The 16,805-nt window shown below is 32.3% G+C and overlaps 1 protein-coding gene across 1 annotated transcript; it reads left to right on the top strand.

The window, feature by feature from the left end:
• The first annotated feature begins 599 nt into the window (after nucleotides 1–599).
• LOC127087658 (ubiquitin receptor RAD23b) lies at nucleotides 600–6,527 on the top strand. Its single transcript, XM_051028585.1, has 12 exons — nucleotides 600–862; nucleotides 1,225–1,386; nucleotides 3,177–3,215; nucleotides 3,302–3,363; nucleotides 3,445–3,489; nucleotides 4,528–4,705; nucleotides 4,791–4,922; nucleotides 5,095–5,151; nucleotides 5,710–5,757; nucleotides 5,839–5,948; nucleotides 6,057–6,135; nucleotides 6,221–6,527. Exons 1-12 carry the CDS (start codon nucleotides 797–799, stop codon nucleotides 6,335–6,337), a joined length of 1,095 nt encoding a protein of 364 aa, XP_050884542.1. The 5' UTR covers nucleotides 600–796; the 3' UTR covers nucleotides 6,338–6,527.
• Nucleotides 6,528–16,805: the final 10,278 nt, after the last annotated feature.

The raw sequence follows: 16,805 nt of genomic DNA, 5'->3' as shown, positions 1-16,805 counted from the left end.
GATGGACTTGAGACCTGTTTCTTTCAAACTTACTAGTGCATAATGAAGGACGATGTGTGCAACTTAGTCATTCAATTCTTCCATTTTAATTGGATTTTGCCTAACTTTAACTCTCATTTAATTATCTGCACATCATCTTCACGCGGGGACTAAATTCGAAGGATACAATCGAGAATGGTAAATTAATTTTTATTTTATTTTCATAAATTAGTTAAATTCAAATTCAATATAATTGATCAATTTTTAAATAATAAAATTATTAAAATATAAGACTTAGACTTAAATTTATGTATTTGGATTTTGTCCTTCTCTTTTTCTCTTTGTTCTTCTCCTTCCTCTTTATCTCTCCCTCTCTTTATTATAAAATCATTTTTATTTTTATTTTAGGGAGAGTGATATTAAGAGAGAGATAGAGACGAGAGAGAAAAATAGTAAAGAAAAAGAGTCAGAGCGGATCCAAAATTTAAATTTACATGAGATATATATTCTAAAAAATAAAATAAAATACATAAAAGAAATTTATTACCTATCAAAAATAAAAATTTAATAAAAAAGTGGCAACCTTACGATTAAATCATACACGATGTAAATGCATGCTACTATAGTATAGAACTATAGTATAGCTTTAAAAAAAGAGAGAAGTGAAGAGAGCTTATCGTGAAAAAGAGGAAAGTTATACAAGGTATTTGTATACTATACTATTGTTACTAGGGTTTCTTCTCCCTTTCTACATTCCTCCGGCGTAGCTGAATCAAAATCGGAATCGGAATCGGAATCGGATCGGTGCCGAGTAGTCATGAAGCTCACTGTCAAGACTTTGAAAGGAAGCCATTTCGAAATCAGGGTTCAGCCTTCTGATTCTGTCAGTTTTCTTGTTTTCTTCTGCTACCGCCAATTTTGCATCCATTGTTTCCAATTTTACTTTCTTTCACTTTGATTCGTTTATCTCTCACATTGAATTGAATCTTCCATTTAGAAACTTGCAAAAATAATTCATTCGGTTTTCCCTCAAAATGTAGAACAGAATTGTTTCTGAATTTCTAATCATCACTATCATGTTTTCAAATTAAACATTGTTAGCTGGAAAAATGATAGTGATAATTAGAAAAATTAATCCAAAAAAAATTAATTACTTTTTTTAATCATTTATGTCTTGTAAAATGCAATAGACCAATTTTGAATTTTGTTGCTACTTGTTATTATTATTATTTTTTTTCACTTTAGATAATGGCGGTAAAAAAGAATATTGAAGACATCCAAGGCAAAGATAATTACCCTTGCGGACAACAATTGCTGATTCATAATGGAAAGGTTTTGAAAGATGAAACTACATTAGCAGAGAATAAGGTTTCCGAAGACGGCTTTCTTGTTGTCATGCTTAGTAAGGTATATTTATTTCTTCCCTTCACTAAACCATGTTTAAACAATTGTCACTTTATTATTATTTGAGTTATACAATCCCGGATCTAAACGGAAAGAAAATTGGGTTAATGTTTGAAAACAGCTCAAATGGTGGTTGTATTTTCAATTTATCATTATGCTGCATCCTCCTCGTTGGACAATTGTAAAACACATAGTACTAGGTGTGCATGCAATGACAGTCTGACAGCAAGCCAAAACACTGTTTGACGGGGTGTTTGACATGGGCGCATGATTATTATCAAGTTCTTGATTAAATGCAAAACTTTAATATGATTCTCAACCATGCATTGTTCTGCCTGAGAAAAACTTGCCTTCAGCGAGTTAAACTTTTTTTGCTCATCCAAAGAGGTGTACCACGAAGAACATTATATCATCTCATCAGCATTTGATGGAGAGTGATAAAGAGGTCTTGTTATTTAAGAGCGTGGAAATATAATAATTTAATAGAGCATGGAAGCGGGGTCAAAATTAGTCTCTAATTAATTGGCATAGAATAATAAGCCTACAATACTCCTCTAGCCTAGGTCTAGGGTCTAATTTCCTCAAATTAGGTTTTAGATGCTCTCATAAGAAAAGAAAGTACTGATGCTATATCATGCAGAAAAGTTTGTTCAGTGTTTGCAAATAATTGAACACTTTAATAAGATGATATATTAGTTGGATAGAATCAGTGTTGTCTATGGCAGAGAGTCAAAATCCCGCCATATCAGACACTTTGTGGCGCCGCTATAGTGGATGATGGCGGAAAAACCCGCAAAATCGGCCAATATTTACCATTGCGGCGAGCCCAAAAACCGCCATGTTTATCTGTCATAGCGCCGCAATTGCGGATATTTGATAACACTGGATTGAATTAGTCTGCATTTGGAATCACCATCGAAATCCATCCGTTGTTGGTAGCCCACCTCTCTCCGCACGATTCCTCTGTGCAAAACATTCTTTCCGAACACATGCTAAGATAAACCCGAATAGTATAAAGTCCCTGAAGCAAAGATAATCCCAAATCAAAAGCCCTTATTTAAAAATTAAAATCCTAAATTAGATCCCAAAACAAACCGTCTTTTTGGGACCATGTTATGAAGTTGAATATAAATTTGGTTGGCAAATTACTGCTAATTCATTGATCTGATTCTGTATGCCTTGCATTAATTTATTTGCTTCCTTTTATTTTTACTGGATTTATTTGGTTAGTTGGTACTAAGTATTTTTAAAAACCTTAATCAAATCATATCATATCCGAGTATTATAAGAAGAATAATTGATTGTATAAGAGACATACTGCCAGATTAATGATGATTTAATCGATTAAGTTTACATGTGTAAAGATGATTGTTTATACTAGTGATTTAGATTGAGTGGTACTTCATTAATAAAATAATAAGTTTGATGAAGATGAAAAAATGATAAAGAAGTATACACTTTGTTCTTGGCAAGCCACCTCAATGTCCACCTTAATCCAGTTCTCAATTTTTAACCAGCCAACTCTTTTTAGGTATTTTGTGTTTCTTGATTGCAATGAAATGGAATGTGTTTTTTTTTGTCTTCATATTGACCATATGAGAAGCGTTAGATCTTGTTAAATGGTTTGCAATTTGCCACCTGTTTAAATTTGATACACTAAATTCTATGTTAACATTTGTTTTTGAATAGTTACCTTTCGTAGTTTCCTTATACTCTCCAGCATGCATTGTTTGTTTGTGATACATTTATTGCCTCTTTAACCATAATATACCATTGTACTGTTCCATTTGCAGAGTAAAACCTCGGGCCCTGCAGGAACGTCATCTACTCAGGCATGTTTCCTACTCATTTTTAATGTCTTTTTTGGCATTTAAGTTTTTCCCCTTTGTATAAGCTAGTGATTGTGCATGTGTGACAGAATGCTAGCAATCCACCTATAGCTGTGCCAACACCAGATTCCACACCTGTAGCACACACTCAGTGAGTTTATTTGAAATACTTCTTCATATGATTTTTTTCATCAAATTCTATTTTTTCATAACTTTTTATTTGGCTGAGCAGATCTGTAAACAACAATGCATCCGCAGCGGATGTCCCAATTACAAAGTATGGTTTTTGTCTCTATTTTTCTAACCAAGTTCGCATACTATGTATTTCCTTTAAATGTTTTTTTTGTCATGATGGCTATCAAAAAGCTATTCTTTTAATCGTTAGTAAGATTGTAATTAGGATAGTAAGATCCTACCCAACTATTTACCGTTTTACAAGAGGGGGTTGCAAGACCGTAAAACGTAAGATTGCAATCAAATCCTACTAAATTAAAAAAAAACTATACTAAAATAATATATATTATTGACTTGGCCAGATATTACTCGAGAACCCTTATTGGAAGTTTTTTTTAAACTCATATTATTGGGAACTTAGACACCCTTACTTAAACAAAAGTAATTTACACCATACTATTCATTTGTTGTTGGGCCGGACCCATTTAAAAGCAACACTAATTCTTTTGATTCCTTTCTATTCCAACATATGTAAAGCTTTCAAAATCTTCTACTCCCATTGTGGCAACGTCATTCTTTCTACATTTTTTCTCATGATCAAGATCGCTAGCATGTAGTGGGATTGCGAAATCGTAAGATCTTACGATTAAGATCAAGATTTTGATAACACTGATTGTCTTCAAGAGGCAAAATGTCATGGTTATAACATGAATTTGGTCTGATTACTTGTAGGTTAGCCTGATCTAATATTATAATTTAAATTTGACTGATGCCTTGTTCATCAGTTTTCTGATTCCTCACCAATCAGACACATTACTCTTGAACAAGTCTTATGGGCTTGTACTGTTGCTTATGGGCTTGTACTGTTGCAGGTAACCCAAACTTTAGGCTGAAAAATTCTAATCTAGAATGAAGAATAGAGTCCTAGTCAAACCATGGGGAATACTGTACCAGACCGAAATAACTAAACCTAAATTCCTACTTACTAACTCGAGTCTCCTAATTATAATTACACCTTGAATAAACATAGCGATCATAAGCATCTTACCCTCTTGCTGCATTCAACAAATTTAGTTGTTTGCCATTTTCCTATTTCCTGTAATCAAGGCTTCTGAAATACATTTGAATGGCATTTCTGCAGTGTTACTACAGATAATTATGGACAGGCTGCTTCAAATTTAGTTGCTGGGAGTAATCTTGAGCAGACTATTCAACAACTTGTGGACATGGGTGGAGGCAGCTGGGATAGAGATACTGTTAATCGTGCTCTTCGTGCAGCTTTCAATAACCCAGAACGTGCTGTAGATTATTTGTATTCTGTATGCCTAAACTGCTCATTGTAGACTCTATCTTCTTCAACTTTTTGCTGTCTTATTTGATTTAACAATTATTTTTTATTTGCAGGGGATTCCTGAAACAGCAGAAGTTGCTGTACCGGCCCCTCATTACCCAAATAATCAAACTGAAACTGGTGGTGTCACTACTGGAGTTATTCCCGGGGCCCCTAACTCGTCCCCCTTGAATATGTTTCCGCAGGTAAAAATTATAATTTGAATGGATTAATAAAACTCACTTGATTCATGTAGCTGACCCTTCTTAGTGGGATAAGACTTGGTTGTTGATGTTGTTGTAACAAAAGTCTCTGTACCTTGTCATTTACATTTTTTGCTGTTACCTTGTGCTTTATTTTGAGTTGAAATTCTCTCAGGAGACAATTTCTGGCGCTGGAGCTGGATCACTCGACTTCTTGAGGAACAATCCTCAGGTGGGCATTTTATTTCATTATTTTCAACACACTAAATGTTAGAAATTCATGTTTGACACGTCCATGTTGAAAGAATTAGTGTTTGTATTTAAACTTGTTATACCAATGGAATCTGAGAGGCGGGTCACAATTACAAATAGCATATCATGTGTCACTGTTTGACAAATTTTGTATACCGTGCATAACATTAACATTGGATAATGGCTATACCTTGTTTACAAATCATATGCTTAAAAGAGCAAATGAAGTAGAAAAAACTTCTAGAAAGGAAACAAAAAATTCAATGTTGTGTGCTTTATATAGTTTCACCACATTAGCTTATGCTAGATATTGCAAGAAATCTTGGTTTTTGGTGTATTGTCTTGGCTGGTAAATTGATTTTGTCTATCTACGATTGGAGCTAGTTCAACATAAATAGCTGTGCCTAGTCAATATTGTGCACATCATTAGTATGTTCATTAGTAGTAGAGACAATATTGTACTGCAGAGCACTTGGTATTCTTCTTTTGTATCCAACTTCAATAATTTAGTAAATGTTTCTATGTTGGGCATATTCAGTTTCAAGCATTACGGACAATGGTGCAATCCAATCCACAAATTCTCCAGGTAACTAGCTATCTATTTTCTCAATCAGCTAATACCTGACTTTTGGTCATGTGTCAATGTCTGAGAGAATTTCTATTGCAGCCTGTACTTCAGGAGCTCGGAAAGCAAAATCCCAGTCTCTTGAGACTTATTGATGAGCATCACGCTGAGTTTCTCCAGTTGATAAATGAACCCATGGACGGTTCTGAAGGGTGAGTATATGTATGGTCTGAGATAATTTAACATGTAATCTTTGCATTTTATAATCATTCCTTGATCCCATAGTTTATTTATGAATGTAACTCTCTTCTTCTATTTAGAGACAATTTTGATCAGCCGGAACAAGACATGCCTCATGCTATCAACGTGACGCCAGCTGAGCAGGAGGCAATTGGAAGGGTATATCTGTTTTTCTAAGTCTGACTTACGCCCTTTTCATTTAATTTGATTTACCATGTGTACTGATTCATTTTTACTGATGCAGCTAGAGGCTATGGGATTTGATAGAGCCTTAGTTATAGAGGCATTTTTGGCATGTGACCGTGATGAGCAATTGGCGGCCAACTACTTACTGGAAAATGCTGCAGATTTTGAGGATTAAATTTTTAACCTACATTGATTCATAGTTTTATTCAGGCTTTTTTCTTTTTTTCTTCTTTTTGCAAGAAGGTGGGTTTGCAATTTTTCTTCTTGCCGTGTCTTTCTAGGGAGATTTATGTGATAGAGTTTCTGATTTGGATATGATGTATTCTACTCCATATTATTAATGATTTTGGTTATGGTTTGGATTAGTTTGTATAACCGCGTTTGTATCTTCATCTTCTATATTATAGACTTTTGGTTCCTCTTACAAGAAGAAACAAAATATCTCATTAATGAGAATTCTATTATTTTTTCTCCCCAATGAAAATCGCACTTTTAGCTAATACTCAAATTAAGTGATTTTGGTTCTCCAATATTTATAAGCAACTTTATTTCTTAAATCCATTTAGTTGTATTGTAGTTATATATTAACTTATTATTAGCATAAATTATGAAGTTACCCAGCTTTATAAATGAAAATATGCATCTCTATAGCCAATTATTTATATTAAGAGTGATGATACTCACCATTACTGAAGAACTTTCAAATACCCATTTTTCCAGAAGAATAAAACACCCATTTTTAAAAAATTCTTTTGTTGCTTCATGTTTTTCAATAGCACATTCTAATTTGATTTTCTGTTTATTTCATCTATAGAATGTTGTTTAACCATTTTCTATTGTAACTTTGATGGTGGAGTAAACCTCTATTTATGTCTTTAGTCTCATAATAATTCTTTCAACTCTCTTTTAGTTTTGATACTTGCCCTAGAAGAGGGGTGTTCATGGATACCATTTAATATGAACCAATCTATTTTTTTGGTTATGATTAGTGCATATTTCTTTTTCTCTTCTTTAAATTAATATTAAATTTTAAATTTAAAAATATAAATAAATTTTATGAGGTTTTAAAATATTTTTTCTTTTCAAATTTAAAAAACATACAAAAAAATAACAAATATTCAGAAAAAATATAAAAAAATATAAAAAATAATAAAATTATATTCTGAAAATGAAAAAAAAAATTTAAAATAAAAAAATCTTAAAAATAAAAATAACTGAAATCTAAAAAAAAATGGAAATAAAAAATAAAAAAAATCTGAAAATAAAAAATAATTTCTATTCTGAAATTATAAAAAATTATTATTATTTTTTTAAATTATTTTTTTCTGAAAATAATTTTTTTTTTATTCTGAAAATTTTAAAAAATAATCTTTTTGAAAATTAAAAAAATTATCAAAAAAAATCCAAATTTTTTTAAAAAAGATTTTTTTTTTACTGAAAAAAATATAAAATATTTTTGATAAAAAATATATATTTTTATTTAGAAGAAAATAATAATTTTATTTGAAAAAAATATCAAATATAATTTTTTCGAAAAAAAAAATCGAATATTATATTTTTCGTGAAAAGAAAAAAATTCTGAATTTTATTTTTAAAATATATTTTTTATAAAATTTAAAATATAAAATTAATTTATAATGTGAGAAAACATGACAACATCGAATATAAAAATTTAACGCATGAGAAAATTTGGATACTCAATAATAAAACCAAATTTTTATAATAGATAACGGTTTATATTTAGATAACAAAATGGATATCCAAATTTTTATTTAACATTCAGTTTGATCTTATAAAAATAGAACAATTTAAATAGCAATTTGATTATAAATAATCAGATTTTTTGCACACCTCTATTTGCACATCATTTGTTGTCTTTTGGAAGTTTCTATTCAAACAAATAACCCGCTCATAAAAAATCCTCTTTGAAAAAGCTTTCATTAATACCTTCTATCTAGTTTAACACATGAAAAATTGAAGGTATAATTTAAAATCAAGGTTTGTTTGGGAGTTGGTTATTAGATGGTTTTTGTGACAAAAGTTTTTAAGGACTATGTCTGTATTTTAAAATTTAAAATGTGTTTGATATTTTAAAAAAAATTGAAAATATGATATGATTTTATTTATTTAGCTTTTCAAAAATATTAAAAACATTTAAGTGATAGATGCAATCTTTTAAAACCTCACTCTCTAAAATCTTCCAAAAACTAACTTTCAAAAAACATTTAAGTGATAGATGCAATCTTTTAAAACCTCACTCTCTAAAATCTTTCAAAAACTTTTAAAAAGACCTTAAAAATTTTAGGAAATTTCTTAATGCATCCTATACGTTTATTAGCCACCATGCATAAATACTTAAATGTCCTCAGATTTCATAAATGTATTTTCAAACACTAAATTCTCAAATAACGTTAAAATATTTTGGACAAAGTTCATCAACTATACTCAAAGGATCCACTCTATAATAAGGTAATTTTATTTATCATTTATAGTTACTAGACATGGAGAGTTCACAACAATTTGAGCTTGACTATAAAGATAAAGGAAGGAGATAAAGGAAGGACATGACTTGTAATTTATAAATCAGTTAAAAACTTTCAGCTCACTTTAGAGGTAACAATCATCATCATGGAAGTGTTTCTATGTTGTATTTTCGTGTTTAGCCGACTTGTCTTTAATGTGGCTATTAGGAGAACGGGAAGCAGACAATTTTGCAGCTATGGAGGGTGGCAAAATCTAAGTTTGTTATGGACTACAGGTAACATGATCAATTAAAATACTCTAGTTTCGTTGAGCTTCATTTTTTCACACAATCGATTTCATATGAATTTACAAAATTGTGCAGATAACCTTTGACTGGTTACCAAACATTTTCGATATGTTTGGATTCCATTGATGCAAAGCTTTGTTTCATAGTATAATGGGAAATCCTCTTTTTCACACAATCGATTCAAGATATCTTCTGGTTGAGAGGAGTCCCTTCCGGGTAGAACTAATAGTTAATTTTGTCTAATCTTCGGCTAGGAAGATATAATGCCATCCAAATATTACAGAAACTAATGTATAAATCGTTATGTTCAGATGAGAAATTGGTAACTACTAATCGAACAGTCTCCAATCTTGCTACATGTGCGTATACTTCAGAGTAGTCGACTCCTTCTCTCTGAAGAAAATCCCGAGCTATCAATCTCGCCTTATGTCTTACTATCGACCCATCAACATTGTGCTTCAACTTGAACATCCATTTTAGATAGCTTTTGTATATGTTGAAAATTCGACTAACTCCCATGTGTTGTTTCTTTCGATTGCTTATAACTCTTCGACCATAGTTGACTTCCACTTTTTATCGTTTAAGGCTTCGCTATAGTTGATTGGTTCAACACCTGCAAGTAAGGCGAAATGAACTAATTCTCCATTTGACATGACTTCATCATCACTAGTCACTTCATATTCTTGAAGTCTTGTTGGATGAGCTCTAGTTCTTTGAGTTTGTTGACTAGTACTAGCTACACCATCTTCGACTTCGACTGTGTCGGGCATGTCAGCAACTGCTTCGACTTTGACTGGATTATTGATAATATTTTCGACTTCGACATCATTACTTGCTTCATCGAAATCACAACTCATCAATGGCATCACTATTCCAATCCCAAGAAGAATATTCATCAATCACAATATCTCGACTCATCATATTCTTCTGATTAATTGGATCCAACAACCTGTATGCACCAGTTTTATGATATCCTACCAGAATCATAGGTTCACTATTGTCATCAAGCTTCCTTCTTCTAGCATCAGAAACATGCTTGTAATAAATAGATCCAAACACCTTCAGATGACTCACTAATGGTCGTTTTCCATTCCAAACTTCTTCAGGAACCTTGTTCTTCAACTTCTTGGTAGGGCACCTGTTCAGAATATAAAAAACAATGGAAACTGTTAGAACAAGATTTTGGGTCTACAATTTATTATGAAGTATAATTGTTTCATCAACAGTCTGAAGTTTTGTCATCGTTAAAAATGGGGAGATTGTTAGAACAAGATATTGAGTCTACAATTTATCTCTAAGTTTTGATGATAATAAATGATGAAACATTTTGATACCCTAATGAATTTCTCTAAGTGTGCATGACTCTATCGGGAAATGAATCTGACGAAACAACATCTGACGTCACATTAGTCTAGAACAGCTGACTTAGAGTCAAAGGCATTCGTTCTGACGACTGAAGACTATGATATTCTGCATCTGAAGGATCCCACACATGATTACTCTAATGATCGGTACATCTGAAGAAGGTCAAACTGAAGATCAATCAAGAACTTCTGAAGAAAAACACATCTAGCAACTATCTGAAGAGAACAATATCTAATAGAAGTATCTGGATTCCGCGCACTCTGATTCACGCCTAACAGATCATCATCAAGACTTAACAACGAACTATTCCAAAAATGGTATGAATCTTTATATAGAGAAAAATTGAATACTCTCCTAAACTTCTATGGAAAGGACAATAAACTTAATGTCATTTAAGTCCCATCATTGGCAAGATATCAACATCAATGCTTCATCCAACAATATCATCTCCAAGCATTATAAAAAGGCCCAAGTATCATCATACCAAATACCAAGCTATTACACAAGAATACTGAAAATAAAATTCAATCATTCACTAATTCTTGTTATATATTTTCACACGAGTTATTGCTCTTAGGGTGAATCTCTATTGCTCTTACTGTGTTCATATTGCTTACTTAGAAGCACTAAACACCTTCTTGTATTTCTAAAATAGTTGTTGAATATTTCCTTAAGTGACTTGTGAAGTCTGTAGACTTGAGAGGGCTAAGAGATCACTACGCTCTTAGACGTTTGTTGTAATCTTTCTAGATTATTGGATTAAGTTCTTATTGAAGGCGAAATCACCTTGGTCGGGTGGACTGGAGTAACTTTGAATTTCAAGCGAACCAGGATAAACTTCTGCATTGTTTGCTTTGATTTTTCGTGTGTGTGGTGTTTGAAAAAGTTTTTATTGTCTGTGAAAACAATTCACCCCCCTTTCTTGTTTTTCTTTACCTTCAATTGGTATCAGAGCTTCGACTCTGTTACTGAGTTTCAAATCAAACACTTAACATTGTAGAGAGATCCAGCGTAAGAAAACCATAATGACTAACATAAGTGAAAGAGATAGCTACAACGCTAAACCTCCAGTGTTTGATGGAGAGAAATTTGATTATTGGAAGGACATAATCAAAAGTTTCTTCCTAGGCTATGATGCTGACCTATGGGACATAGTTACACATGGCTATGAACCATCTGTATTTGATGCTGGCATCGTCATTACCAGAAGTAAAATGACCGATGATCAAAAGCGTGATTTCAAAAATCACCACAAATCCAGAACAATTTTGTTGAATGCTATATCCTACAATGAATATGAAAAGATCATCAGTAGGGAAACTGGTAAAGAAATACTTGATTCCCTAAAGATGACTCACGAAGGCAACACTAAAGTCAAAGATACTAAGGCTATGGCTCTAATTCAAAAATATGAAGCCTTCAAAATGGAGGATGATGAAGCTGTAGAGATAATGTTTTCTAGATTTAAAACTTTAATTGCAGGACTCAAGGTTCTGGACAAGGGCTACACAACTGCAGATCATCTCAAAAAGATTACTAGAAGTCTGCCAAAGAAGTGGAGACCTATGGTCACTGCCTTGAAGCTATCAAAATATCTGAACAACATAAGCCTGGAAGAACTCATCAGCTTCCTCAGAAGTCATGAGATAGAGCTAGAGGAAAACGAGCCCTAAAAGAAAAGCAAATTTATGGCTCTGAAGTCCAGATCAGAAAGACGAAAGCCAAAAAGGAACAAATCCTTCCAAGCTGAAGAAGAAGACAATGATGACTCTGAAAAGGATGATTATGAAGAAGAGTTATCTCTTATAACCAGAAGAGTTAAACAACTTTGGAGAAAAAGGAATAACAACTTCAGAAGACCCAGACAGAAGGGAAATCGTTCATAATCAACTTCCAGAAGCAAACCAAACAAAGAGGTAACCTGCTATGAATGTAAAGAACTAGGACACTACATAAATGAATGTCCAAAGCTCAAGAAAGATAGTTCCAGAAAAGAAGGATTCAAGAAAACCTCCTTCAAAACCAAGAAGGGACTCATGGATACCTAAGACGACTCTAAACCTGACACCTCAGAATCAGACTCTGAAGAGGAACAGACAAATGTTGCATTCATGGCTACCACATTTGGAAGTACATCCGAAAGAGAATATGACTCTGAAGAGGTATTTTTTGATCTCTCTCGCTCTGATTTAGAAGCCTGTTTATCAGAATCTCTAAGCTCCTATCAGAAGCTTCGACAGAAATTCAAGATTCTAAAAAGGGTCCATGAAGAAACTGTTGAAGAGTGTAATAAGCTTGAAACAGAAGTTTCTGAACTTAAAGGGAACATTTTTGTCCTAGAAAAAGAAAATGATTTTTCAAACAAAAAATGCTTAAAACTTGAAGAAACTCTTTCCAAAGCTCCACAAACTTCTGATACTATCATATATAAATATGAAAAAGCTTTTCAGAAATTTTTGAAAAATGGGCTTGAAAGAAGTAAAATGGCTTCTATGATCTATGGTGTCAGTCAAAATAAGAAAAGAGGAATTGGATATGATTCTGATGAAGATGAGAAAATATATTATGCAGATGACAAACCTAAGTCTCATTTTTCTTATCATTACACACATGCACAAACTCAAAGTTTTAATAATGCTAGAAAACCCAAAGTTTCCAGAAACTCTGGGAACTAATCATAAAGGACCCAAAAGATTCTGGGTACCAAAAGATGAAATAATATATTTTGCAATATCTCTTATGCAACAAAGTTAAGACACCAATCATGATACCTGGACTCTGGATGCTCGCGACATATGACGGGAAGAAATCATATGTTCCAAAGCCTGGAATTTAAAGACGTTGGCTTTGTAGGCTTTGAAGGAAATCAAAAAGGAATAATCAAAGGATCTGGAACGATTGGTAGTGGATCTCTTCCCTCTATTTATGATGTTCTTTACGTAGAAGGATTAATGCATAACATGTTATCCATAAGTCAATTAAGTGACAACGGTTATGATATAATCTTCAATCAAAAAACGTGCAAAGCCATTAATCAGAACAATGGGACAGTTCTTTTCACCGGTAAGAAGAAGAACAACATTTACAAAATTAATCTTTCATATATAAAAGATCAAAATGTAAAATGTTTAATGTCTGTAAATGAAGAGCAATGGGTGTGACATAGACGCTTGGGCCACATTAGCATGAGGAGGATTTCTCAGCTAAATAAACTTGAGTGATCAAAAGTTAAAATGTCCAAACCTTAAATGCCACAACTAACTATGTTTGTGGTTGATAACAATTTTTAGACATTGTACTTCAGTTGAACTGATCATGGTCTTAAATGTCATGTTCTTCGATAAAGGAGATTTTAAGACCAAATTATTTTGGGTTTCGAACAATTCTAAGACTCCATCTTTCATAATCACTGAGAAACCTTTTTCGACCAGTTGTCCAACACTTAGCAGGTTGCACTTCATTCGAGATACACAGAGTACATCTTTGATCATAACTTTTCCACCATTGCTCCTTTGAAAAACTATGTCGCCAACACCTTTTTCTTGCAACGAGCTACTATCAGCAAGTTTGACCTTTCTCTTCTTCGAAATTTGCTAACCACACTTTTCGACCAATCATGTGGTTCGAGTAACCCGAGTCGAGGAACCAAATCTTGGATTCGACATGGTCATCTCACTACTACAAATAATATATTTCATGACGATGATTTCACCTCACGTATTAAAACACTGAGGTTAAATACCTGGATGCAGCCTATTTTTTTTATAAAAAAGTATACAATATATTCCGTCGGTTATTTGGAAAACCGAGGGGTAAACCTATTCAATGCTTCGAATCCCAACAGTCTCAGTTTATGTTTTTATCTCATTAAAAGTGACACATTCTTGAATATTTTATTTTTAATTTAAAAGTACGCTACTTTTCACCTCAATTTTCTTACCGACTGAGGTGAATATGTTTCTCTGATATATATAGCTTTAGCTTGTAACATTCAGTTTAATTTGTCTAAACAACACAAACCGAACCCTAACGAAGAATACTAAACAAGGAGAGCCATAAACACATACCATCTTCAATACGAAGATGTTATGTGTTTATGGCTGTCTTTTCTTCTTCAGAGATCCAAATCATTTTCTTTTACTTCTTCTTTAGAGATCTGGTACGTCAAACATCACTACTAATATTTTTGTCATATTGTTGTTGTTGTTGTTGTTATTATTGTTTTTGTTATTGTTGTTGTTGTTGTTATTGCTATTTTCGTTGTTGTTGTTGTTGAGATCCGAAACCCTAGAGTTTTTGTTGTTGTTATTGATGTTGTTTTTGTCGATGATGTTGTTCTTATTGTTGAGACCCAAAACCCTAGAGGTTGTTTATTGACGTTGTTGTTATTGATATTGTTGTTGTTTATTGACGTTGTTGTTCTTGATATTGTGTTTGATGTTGTTGTTGTTTTCTTGTTGTTTTTGTTGTAGATATTGAGATTATATTTTTTGTGATTCTTTGTGCAAGACTCATCTTGTTCCGTCTAGTTGAGTTTATTATATCTAATGTTGATTGTTTGTTTCACTAACCCTTGTTTGGACCAAAATTTTAAAAACCGAACAAAACCGTCTGGTTCAACCTATTGGACCAGGAACTGGAGATGAATCCAGTTGGATCAACCTTTCAAAACCATTAGTGGGTCAAAACCGGAGTAAAACCGGATTAAACCGTCCAAAACCATTCAAACCAAAGAACCGAAGTCGATTTTGTAAAACCGTCTGGTTAAAAAAAAAGAATCAAATTAACCATTTTTTAAATTTTAATATGTCAGTATCAAAACTTAACATACATTCCCCAATAAAAAAAATTCCATATTTTTTTTCCATATTTTTTTTTCAGCCATACAAACTTCTAAATTTTGTCACTCCATAATGGTTTTTCTTTCAACCATACTTCATCATCATGTCGTCTCTTTTAAAAATAATCACAATTTTCAACTAAATATTGATTGTCGTTCAAGTCAATATTGTTTGTTGTTGTCAAGTAAGAATTTTTTTGTCGTAGTTCAACTCAATTTTTTTGTTGTTGTTTAATGAAGTAAATTGTATTTTTTTTTTGTATTCTATCTTAATTATTTGAACTTTATTTTAGTTATTATATTCTATTATTTTAATTTTGGTTTGGATTAGTTTAACTTATTTTATTGTAATTCTTTAATTTGGTGAAATTATTCTTAAATAAAGGTTGAAATGAAGTGTAGAACTATGTTGTGTTATTATGTGTATTATTGATATTGTTGTATTAACTTTGTAATAGATTTTTGAAATATTTATTTTATTAAGTTGTGAACGTATGATTATGTGTGACATATCTATGAAATATAGTTTCATATTATTAGTTTATTTAATAAACGGTTAGACGGTAGGTTTAACCGGTTTAACCAATTAAATCTTAAACCGCAAGTTTCACCGGTTCGATCTCCGATCCGGTTTTTAAAACATTGCTTTGAACATATAACCTAGTAAATTAATTTTGGAAATAATCATATGAAAAATTATGTTTTATCTAAAACTTATCATTCACTGATTAATGATTTTCTAGCATTCTGCAACTCATCATTCATCTCACGTTGTTATTTTGTTAAAATCTCTCAAATACTTTCAGTTTTCGTTCAACTTTCTTCCATATTTGTTCATTTTTCAAAGAATAAAATTTTATGCTTTCAAGAATAAATTAGTATAAAAAGAAGTGTTGAATAAAGAACTTGAAATATTGGATATATTTTAACCATAAAACAACGTGAGAAGAATGATGAGTTGCTGAATGCTTCAAAATCATAATCAATGTAAGTTGTTCTTCAAATATAACACAATTGTTCATATAATTATTTTCCTAACCAATTTTTAGAAGTAATATGTTCAATATAGGGTTTAGTGAAATGAGAAATCCGTATTAGATTCAATAAACTCAAAATTATTTTACCCCTCGATTTTATGAGATAACCAAGGTGAAAATATAATATATCCGTCAGTGAAATTACAAAATCGAGGGGACATGTGTTTTCGCCATTTCAGAATTTCAAAAAGGTCTCTCTAGGGATCGAATCCATAACCTTTTCATATAACCGTTATTTTTTTAAAAACTGAGAGGTCAAGTTTGCACTTTTCATGACGCCCTTCGTTACCTCGCCTCTGTAGCCGAAGATTTTGCGTTCGAGGTTAAATGTTCTTTTTTTAGTAGTGTCTGCAACTGCAGCCATAACCACCATATCTTCAGAATCATCTGAATCTTGGCATGTAAGGTTCACTCCTTCCTCCATGCCTTTTGTCGATCCCTTGTCTTTATTGTACCAACAGTTCTTGGCCACATGAACCCACTTTTCACAGTTATAGCATTGCACACCTTTTTCCTCCTCCTCTTTTCGAGGATTCAGAAGCCCTATCGTCGACCTTGTGATTTTGAGGGTTCGATCAAGACTTCTTGCTCTGAGTCTTGTCTCCTTTGACTTTGAACATGTCGAAACCAC

This window comes from Lathyrus oleraceus, chromosome 5 (genome assembly GCF_024323335.1).
Source record: "Lathyrus oleraceus cultivar Zhongwan6 chromosome 5, CAAS_Psat_ZW6_1.0, whole genome shotgun sequence".
NCBI classification, from domain to species: Eukaryota; Viridiplantae; Streptophyta; class Magnoliopsida; order Fabales; family Fabaceae; genus Lathyrus; species Lathyrus oleraceus.
The sequence above is the reverse complement of the archived record's forward strand: the minus strand, read 5'-3'. Positions and strand labels throughout refer to the sequence as shown.